Consider the following 10,111-nt stretch of genomic DNA (forward strand, 5'->3'; position numbering starts at 1 on the left):
AAATTGCCAGTGTTGCCTAGCAACCGTTTAGAAGTCTAAGGACGAAAAGAAAACGTACATCCTCAAAACCGACATTTAGGAATGCTCTGTTTATTTGAACATTTCCAAATGTATTCCTGATTATGTGATCATATTTTCAGCAGTGTTGAAGGATGAACGGTCCTTTTTAAGTCTACAGTAAAAAAAAAAAAAAAAACATCTGATGTTTGGTTCTTATTTTTAGCCCCTTTGACTGATTTTAAAGGCCATTTCAGTAGGAATGTCGTGTTTTTAGTGCCTTAAAATGCGATCCTTTCCTAAATATATGGGTTTTGTGGAAGCAGCAAAGGTGAGCTGGTGCGGCGGTTGTGCGCATGCGCAGATACGTAGATAGTGACTTCATTGCCTGCTCATTTTTCAACGCACGTCCGGCGGCCGACGCTGCTCTGCCAGACTGGAAGACGCACAAAGAAACGGAGCCGCCGCCGTTCGGTAGACTCATGTCCACGTCGACGCTAAAACGCTGTGCAGGTCGGATTTTTACTGCTGCTGATTATTATTATGATTGTTATTTATTTATTTTTTATTCGTGAATTTGTCTCTTTCTGTGGTGCATTCACTTACTCCTCTAAAATGGTGAAAAGCCCTAAATCTGGTGAGGATGCTGGATTCACGATCCATTACAGGTAATCAAGTCTTTTATTATTATTATTATTTAAATAAACAGATCACTAAATAAGGATGCACCATTAAACTATGCACAATTGCAGACTATTTAAATGATTTTCATTTTGTCAGTCAACAGCCTATTGTAGCATCACTAATAACGTTTAAATTGACATGACTATTTTTAAGTTTATTATGCTGAGTTTCTCAGAATCATGGCCAAATGCGTGACATAACATCTGTCTTTGTGTCCTTTGCAGCTCAGCACCGTTGTGGCAGCCATGGGAGAGGCAGCCCATTCAGTCATAATCATACGCTGCTTCCATGTAAAGGAATAATGCTGACAATACGAGGATCCACCTAAAATTTCTCTACAATACAATGAACACCACTCTACCCGCATCGGAGCTGGTGGATGTGCCGAGACAGCACACCTTCAACGGCACCCAGATGCCTTCCGGCTGGGCTGTGATCCACACTGCTACTTTGACCTTTTGCTCCCCGCTCCTCATCTTCATCTTCCTTCTGGGTTCCTACGGCAATGTGGTGGTGTTTCTGTCTTTTTTCGACCCAGCGTTTCGCAAGTTTCGCACAAACTTTGACTTCATGATCCTCAACCTATCCTTTTGCGACTTGTTCATTTGCTGTGTGACCGCTCCCACATTTGCGCTGGTTCTCTTCCTGGACGCGGATGGAAGGGACGGCGTGTCGAAGAGTTTTTGCTTTACCTTCCACTTGACCAGCTCAGGTTTCATCATCATGTCGCTGGAGACGGTCGCGGTCATCGCCTTGCACAGGCTGCGGATGGTTTTGGGGCAGCAGCCCAACCGGACAGCCTCTTTTCCCTGCACACTGGCACTCACTGCCCTGCTGTGGACCACCAGTTTCACAATGGCGGCGCTGCTGACCACGCGAGTATACCCCCACAGAGATGGACCCTGTTTGCGCCATTTTGGCCTGGGAACTGGACAGGCCAGGGTTGTGCTGTACGTCTACCTGGCAGACTTTGCGTTTTGCGTGGCTGTGGTGTCCGTGTCCTACCTGATGATCGCGCGGACTCTAAGGAAGAACTCGGTGCGGAAGTGTCCCATCACCAGTGTGGATGCCACCTGCCCGCCACCACCTCCACCCCTTGTTGCAGCTGGTTTCGAAAGCATGCAGTGTGCCGTCCAAGGACCGTCTCTGTACCGCAACCAGAACTACAACAAACTTCAGAATGTGCAGAGTCACTCTTATACCAACAGGACTAGCCAGCCTTTAGCTCCAGGGGCGGCCCAAGGTGCCACCTGCTGTCAGATGGTGTCTTCTGTCAACTTGGCCACAGCTAAAGACTCCAGGGCAGTGGTCACCTGTGTGGTCATTGTGTTTTCCGTATTACTCTGCTGTTTGCCAATGGGGTTCTCACTGGCGCAGGATGTTTTGTCACCTAAAAGCAGCTTTGCCCACTACCAGTTCGAGCTGTGTGGCTTCGTGCTCATTTTCCTCAAGTCGGGCATTAACCCATTCGTGTACTCGCGGAACAGTGCCGGCCTGCGCCGCCGGCTGCTCGGCTGCATCCAGTGGGCCACTCTGGGTTTTCTCTGCTGCAAGCAGAAGACCCGCCTGCACGCCATGGGAAAGGGAAGCCTGGAAGTCAATCGCAATAAATCCTCGCACCATGAGACCAACTCGGCCTACGTGTTGTCGCCCAAACCTCAGAGGAGGCTGGTGGATCAGGCTTGTGGGCCCAGTCACTCCAGGGACTGTGGTGGTAGTCCAAGGGTCACGGGTGCACGAAAACCCCGCCTCCCCAGCACTTCGACGCCAATAAACACTCGCATCGAGCCCTACTACAGTATATACAACAGCAGTCCATCCGCAGGGCCCAGTTCCCCCACCAGCCTCCAACCTGTCAGCTCTCAGGCGTTCGCCTTTGCCAAGTCTTATGTTGCCATGCACTACCATACTCACCAGGATGCACTGCAAGACTTTGACAGCACATCGGTGCATCAGATTCCTATCCCTTCAGTCTAATCAAAGAACCGAGAATGCCAATCAATCAATCAAAAGATTAAACTCTGTTTCGGAAGTCAGTATTAACATTCATTTCCTCTTCTGTAGATGGACTATAAACTTTCCACTGTAACTAGACTTTTGTTATGAAGCAAGTTTATTTATTTGATCTCCGTAGTTTCAGATAACTCCTCTTTCCGTTTGACACGCATGTGCCATTAGAAAACCACAATCATTGGTGTTTTTTTTTCCAGTCCAGCTACAGATTTCAATCCATATCAAATTTTTGAGTGTTTTTTTTCCTTTCAGAACCTTGATATGGTTTGATGCAGCATAAGGATGCTATATGAGCCCTTGCTGAAGCCCCCGTGTGGCTGTCAGAAGCATGTAGCTGCAACTTTATGGACTTCTGCCTAAAAGAAATGTATATATATGAGCCTCAAGCACTTTTTACCAATAAATGTATACTACACCTAGCATCGGCACCCTGGAATGGCCTTAAATTTACAAAGCAGTTGCAGAAATGGAGCACATTTGACAAATCTTTTTAAAGACTTGTTTGATCACAAAAGGAAATAAAACAATAAAATATTCTTGAAAAGGTAAAGGCATGTCAATAGATGCATTTATTTCCTTCGGTGAAACATTTGTTGGCATGTCTCTGTTAAGGCATTTTTTCCCCTTATAAGTGGCAATTTAGGTGGATTTGTTCTCGCTATAAAAAACAGGTTTGCATTCTTTTGCTACAGCAACACAGTCCAGTGTGCATCCGTAAAATACACAATTACCACATTCTGCACATTCAATGCATTCAATTTTAATAAATCCTTTTTGATGATTTTCCACAGGCAACACCCCTAACATATAAGTTACACTCACTCGTTATGTAGGCTGACACAGCATGCATTCTCACACCTGCAAAATGGTTTTTTAAAGATATGAAAAGTGGTCCAGTCCAGTCCTTCATATGGAAAGACAGAGTAAAATCACTATGAACGGAGTCGCTTCCCCTCAGCACTTCTTTCTTAAAGTTGACGGATGCAACACCTAAAATTTAGAAAATAAAACCGCCGTCCTGTAGGGGGAGGCGTTGAGCCTCTTTTTCTTTGAGTTCTGGCCAGCTGGCTTGCAGGAGTGGGTTTGTGGCCACAGCCACGAATGAAGGCCGGACTGGGCTGCGCTCCAGTCCATGAAGTCCAACCTCAGGATCAGGTCAAACCTCAGTTTTGGTTTTCAACACAGTGTCACGAGCGTTTGTTCTTCCAGCAAACAAGCCTCAGTTTAATGGGTGCTCTTCTCTCCCTGCTGTCACGATGTCCTTAATCTAACCGGAGACTGACAGGAGTCCGTGCTCATCAGCGGTGTCCAGAATTCTGCATATAACCGGAGACTCCACCTGGTTCAAAAGAGACAGAGGTCATTAAGAACCACGTGTCATTGGTAAAGGTTTTAACTCATAAACCTTATGAAGTCACAGTTTTGGATAAATTTTTAAATATAAGAAAATTTAGCATAATCACATTCTGTTTTATTTAAAAACCCTTAGCTGCTGTCTCAGTGGAAAGGATCATGATGAAACTCAAAAACATACCAAAACATTAGGAAATGATTAAAATTACATTAAATCCAAAGAAAATCATGTTTTAGTGTTGTTAACGTGCTCTTGTGATATTTTTAAGCTTAAAACTGCATTTCTAAGTATATCTTTATTCAAATTGTTGGTAATCAGGAGCAGATGAAAAAGATGTGATCTGTTTGTTGTTCACCTTTCTGCCCTCCTATCAGGGCTCGCCACAGCAAATCAGCTTTCACCGATTCATACAGGAGGTTTGGCAGAGAGTTTTTGGGACGTCCTTCCTGACACAAAACTGTTTTTTTTTTTTTTCAAGGCACAAGGTGACCCAGACAGGCAGCAGTGCGAAGGGTCTTTTTGAAGGACCCACCCTGGATTTTGTTTAGCTTATTTTCTACATCACAATTAGACGAATAGATCATAGATCCATAAACGTCTATGTTTTCCCCATCCGAGCTGTCATCTGGCTCACAACTGTCACGGCTGGATAGCTCCAATACGGCTCATCATTTTTGTTGCACCAGTAACGTTGTGGATGTGAGGGACTATAAGCGACTATAAGCTGTAAACAGAGAAATGACGGGAAGTGGGGGAGGGCTTGCTCTGCATCAGCAGACTGGCTTATTTGTAATGATCTACCACCGCTCTGCAAAAATTGTGTCCTAGAAAACGACAGTTTTTTTGATTTTGGCTGAAAACTGCATTTTCTTAGTTAAAAGACCACTGGGAAGCTTTTAGAATATATCAAAAGAAGATCAGAGTGAGTCTTTAAACGATTAAAACATCAAATTTTTGCATTCATTTAAAACCATTTAGGGAGTCTATTCCGATTCTCTTTCATTTAAAAACCTTTTATTTATATTTATAATAACCCTGTTATTTTCTTATTGGAAAGGTCACGATGAAACTGAGAAATATACCAAAAAAATGAAAAAGAACAAAATGAATATAAAAATTAATGACCACACTGCCCTTTTATTAATAGAAATCCTAATATGTATGCCTCATAATTAGTTGCCACATTGAATAAAGTAACGGATTATTCGTGAAAGAAATTCTTTTTAGCTTTTATAAGAGACAGTGTTACGGAATATCCTCTGCTGAAAATAGATCAGCGAGTTCTGAATTTAAAATCAGAAAATTGGATTGACTCCCATCATGTCTACTATTTTTAGGGTCACTATGTTAAGAAACTCCTTAAAGATATAGAAAAGACTCTTAAAGATAATCCTGTTGACACTGACCTGATTAACATAAAGGTCAGGAAGCAACCACACACAGGAGCACAGTTTGCTAAGACAGTAATGACCCTTCCAGAGGTTGAATCCCTCACTGTTACGGCCTCCACATAAGCACGTTTGTTCTTTATTTCAGCACATGCAGGTAAAGTTACCCCGAGGATGTATTGACAGGTCTGAGGCTCCATCATGTAGACTGTGACGGCGTGGGGCGACTCAGACTCCTTACATCTGAGAGAGCGAATACAAAGGATGTCAGCGAATCACAGAGAGGCGTTTTGTTGACCTCTGATGAGACTTTTCTCACTTAAGCTTGACGATGACTTGTCTGGGCTTTCCTGTCAGATCGCATTCGTCGCCATGACCGTAGAAATGGGAAACGGATCTATTGTGAGAAAAATGAGTCAATGAACCACAAGAGGTCTCATTTTTTTCCTTTATATATAAGGTAAATTATCTTAAAGGCTTACTTGACTTTTTGCACGCCATCATCCCTGAGCTGGAAGGACCGGGCAACGTTCTTCTTGGCCCAGTCAATGTGTTCCTCAGCGTTCCAGTTCCCCACCACCACAATGTTCTTGCCTTGCTCTTTATCCTGGTACAACAAAGAGCATTTGAATAAATCAACCATTGTTCTATGATCTATCTAAAAAAAACTAACTAGTGATGGTTTTTTCAAGCTACCGTATTTTTCAAAGTATAAGTTTGCCTGGGGATAGGAATTATACTCAGGTGCAACTTCTATGTGGTTGAAGAATGAAGAACTCAGTGGATTTAGTCATTTGAAGTGATATAAAGAGTTTCGTTGATTTGTAAGCATGTTATTTATGCAAAGGTTATCTGAAAAATGAGTCAAATATTACACTAATATTCCTCTGATGTTTCATGAAGCTAAATAAGCATCAATGTGTTACAATAGTAAAGTGTGCATATATTCAGTCTACTACTGTTATCTATTTTGTACTGTTGATATGATTAGACTGTCAAGAGGAAATGTCCGTTCTTGTTCCTGCATATTTTTAAATACATTTCCACCTAAAATTGCGACTTATATATGATTTTTTTCTCCTTTAGTACGCATTTTTTTAGTATCTGCGACTTATACTACAGAGCAGCTTATACTCTGAAAAAAACATATTTTGATTTTTATCTTTTAACGCTCTAAGTTTGACTGTTTTGCTCCTTTTTCTATCAGACAGAGACAAACACTTACATCATGGTACTGATGGACATGCTTCCCGTAGCAGAACTCGTATTTCCACCAACCCACTCCCTAAAAGAACACATTAAGATGACTTTTCTGCAGAACAGTGTTTTTAAACAAACAGGTCCAAGGGAATCATGTCCTCACCCCCTGCAGACAGTACGAGCCGCTGAGGAAGTCTTTGATCAGCTGGTCATCTGTCAGGCGAGAGATGTGAGTGGTGCCGACGGCGACCTGAGCCTGCCCCCCAACCATGATGGGCTTGTGGGTGGAGGTGAAGGCCTCCTCTCCGACGGGTGCTGCCTCGTCCTGAGAAGGGTCAGAGTTGTAAACAGGGACAACTTTGGATGCAAAACCACCCTGTGGATGCCTTACCCCTCGGGAAGCGGTGCCAAAAGGGGGTTTGAGCTGCTCCTCCTGCTCTTTGTCCAACTGAACGAGCCGCTGAGGCCGTAGGGGGGACCCCGCCAGGGCCTGGCAGAAGATGGCATTCACCGGGGAGGACTTGAACCTACAAGAAAAACAAGAGAAAGAAGAAAACCATGAGATTGCCACAGTTCGTCTTACACAGGAAAAAGTCTGGCAGACTTACCTGTATTTCGGGTGAGCACAAAGCAGAGGCGTCAACACCACAACTTCATATTCACAGGTGGTGACCTCGGCCACAGACAAGATCTCATGCTTGGCCTCTGGATGGCAGACGTATAAAATAGACGTGGAGCGCGGCTCGTTCTGTTTCAGTGAACACGGGGTCCCGTTTCCCATTTCCATTGAATAGTAAGGGGTCAGTTGACCTTCTATATTTTTCGTGGAGACCTAAAAACAAACGTAAGGAGATGACGAAGTTGAGAACCGACAGCTGTTCTGACAAATTTGTTCACGTAAGTTTCAGTATTTGACTTACTTCCTTTTTTCTAGCTGCTTTGTCATCTTCCATCTCTTCAACTGATTAAAAAATAAGAAGTCATCCATTTAGTCCAAAAATGTTTAATAAACAAATATGAAATATTCATAGATGTATATTAAAGTTAAATCACTAAAAAGGTTCACCTGTCTCTGCTGAATTACTCCTCTGAATCATTTTACCCAGGTAGTACTCCTGAACACTCATTTTCTGCAAATAGAATTATTGTAAAATGAATAAAAAAATACATTTATTTAACCTGGAATGGAATCACTTCACCCACTTACCTGACCCGTCTCCTTCTCCTCATGATACTGCCTTATATGCTTCCCGTGGCACACTTCATACGTCCAGTAGGACTCAATCTGGAGTTGGAATGAAAAGAAAGTCTGACTACATTTTCAGTCACGATCTGCTCTGCTAACAACGTATGAAGCATGACTGAACATAATGGCATTTCACAGCAGAAAAGGCTCACCCTGTAAGAGCAGCTGCTTCGTTTGAACAGTGGCTCCAGCAGTTCATATGGACTGGGTCCAGAGTAGTTTTTCCCGTCATCCTTAAACACAAGACAGATGCACCTAATGTTTGCAGTGAGGTTTCAGGTTTGCTGGTTTCCAGTTGTGGCAAAATGATCATGTCAATCCGACTGAATATCAATAAAAAACCCAGAGAACAAACAAAAAGATTTGTCTCCGTCTCTGGTAAAATGGCGCTGCTCATTAGATGCATAAACACCGCTGATGTGATGTGCTTGTATTGGGGCTAGTGTTGCGAGTAGGGCTTGTATGGAGGCTTGCTTTATGCAGAGGAGGAGCTGAAAGTGTTAACGTCCGGAGACTCACCGCCTGGTTGTACCGCATGACTGATTCAGGAAACGGTTCGGGTTGTGCAGGTGTTTTGACAGTTGTTATAAATCCCTCAGTCTCTCCTCAAAATGTCCCTGTTTTGCTTTTCTGATTGTCACATAACCACTGCGACATTCTATCCCCATCTCAAATGGGTTCCTATTTTGTTCTTCTAACTCGCTCATTGTATCATGAAAACAGACTATGTTAATAAACGTTTAGATATTTAATCATTCGTTTGTTTAATATCCATCTTTTCTACAGAACCACAATACTCATAACTGTTCTATTATCACTCTGCCTGTTAAACATGTTTTTTTTGGTGTCCACCATATGGCACTTTGGAGCAAGTGCAGCATCGGCTGAAGTGTTAAACTGTTGAATGGAATGCTAATATACTAGACTAATAAGCATTCACCTTAGGTCTACATCTACATTCAGGTCATCAGAAAAAGCTGCAGAGGAAACTGCAAATGCCAAAAATCTACACTTCCTGTTTATTTAAAAAGCATTCATATCTCCCAGTGTTAGCAGCTGTCACTTCTGAGTGTTACTAGCACATAGATTAGAAAACAAACTAATGGTTTTGTTTAGTAAAGGTTGTCATACGTCATATTTGAATGTGTAGGTGAAACATGGAGCTTTCCTCACCTCCTCTCCAAAGGCCAGAGATGGTAGAAGGCATTTATACTTCTCTTTCTCTGCTGTTGTCATAATGACAAAGTCATCATCGCTGTATAGCGCGCCTGAAGTCGGCTGTGACATATACAAACAGACAAACCTTTATTGACACATGTACCAAACAGCAGTGATATAAACAGAGCTTAGAGCTCTGCTGCATGCTATGATGATCGGGATACTTACCAGTGAGACTTCAGTGCCCGGCCAAGTGATTTTGAAAGGGACTTCGTCTGTGAAGGAAGGGTATGCCCCTCTGTTGCAGTAAACTCTGCCCCAGAACAGTAGCAGACCTCCGAGCAACAACAGACCGGTCATCCTCTCTCCTGGTGTCTGGCTGCTGAGCTCCCGGAGCCCGTCGTCGTAAGAATAAAAACCTCCCGCTTCTGGCTACAGGACAGAGAAACTAAACCATACAAAAAACTGAAGATAGTCCGGTTTGACAGATGTCAGCGAGGCGGATGTCAACACGGATCTACTCACAGGAAGTGAACCTTTTGTTTGCCACGTCGTGTTCCGGTTATTCGAAGAAATGTAAATTAAGCAGCGCCCCCTCGCGGACGTCTGCGGTATTAGAAAAGAACCTTCTCAAATCGATTAGATTATAGATTTTAGATTGCATATTTATTTTCTATGTGAAATTTTACAACACATACCCCGTACCAATTCTTTGTTTACTGCTTGTTCTTTCAATTCATTCGTTGTTAACTGCCGTGTTCTTATCCATTTGTATTTACAAATGATGCAAAGTGATTACACTGTATTGTTTAAAGTTTTCCTGAAAAAAAACCCCACTCTCATCCTTTACTGTAAATATATATATATATATATATATATATATATATATATATATACATATATATATATATATATATATATATATATATATATATATATATATATATATATATATATATACCCTCTGAAATCCCAGACTTATGCTTTTACATTAACTTAGGTAAATTAAACAGCCACAAGAATGCAATATAAAAATATATAAATAACCGTCTGAAAGCTCAAGATTATTAG

At 42.3% G+C, this 10,111-nt stretch overlaps 2 protein-coding genes across 2 annotated transcripts; one reads left to right on the forward strand and one right to left on the reverse strand.

Moving 5' to 3' along the window:
- Positions 1–308: 308 nt before the first annotated feature.
- On the forward strand, positions 309–2,700 carry gpr75 (G protein-coupled receptor 75). The gene is made up of 2 exons (XM_004077443.4): positions 309–665; positions 906–2,700. The coding sequence occupies exon 2, from the start codon at positions 1,027–1,029 to the stop codon at positions 2,656–2,658; it is 1,632 nt and encodes a 543-aa protein (XP_004077491.1). The 5' UTR covers positions 309–665; positions 906–1,026; the 3' UTR covers positions 2,659–2,700.
- Positions 2,701–3,240: 540 nt separating this feature from the next.
- On the reverse strand, positions 3,241–9,594 carry erlec1 (endoplasmic reticulum lectin 1). Its single transcript, XM_004077208.4, has 14 exons — positions 9,269–9,594; positions 9,056–9,160; positions 8,035–8,115; positions 7,844–7,921; positions 7,703–7,766; positions 7,557–7,597; positions 7,245–7,468; positions 7,028–7,163; positions 6,800–6,961; positions 6,662–6,721; positions 5,919–6,043; positions 5,756–5,833; positions 5,604–5,679; positions 3,241–4,033 (listed from the first exon to the last, which is right to left on the reverse strand). Exons 1-14 carry the CDS (start codon positions 9,398–9,400, stop codon positions 3,962–3,964), a joined length of 1,434 nt encoding a protein of 477 aa, XP_004077256.1. The 5' UTR covers positions 9,401–9,594; the 3' UTR covers positions 3,241–3,961.
- Between the last annotated feature and the right edge of the window lie 517 nt (positions 9,595–10,111).

Source organism: Oryzias latipes, chromosome 15, assembly GCF_002234675.1.
Source record: "Oryzias latipes chromosome 15, ASM223467v1".
NCBI lineage: Eukaryota > Metazoa > Chordata > Actinopteri > Beloniformes > Adrianichthyidae > Oryzias > Oryzias latipes.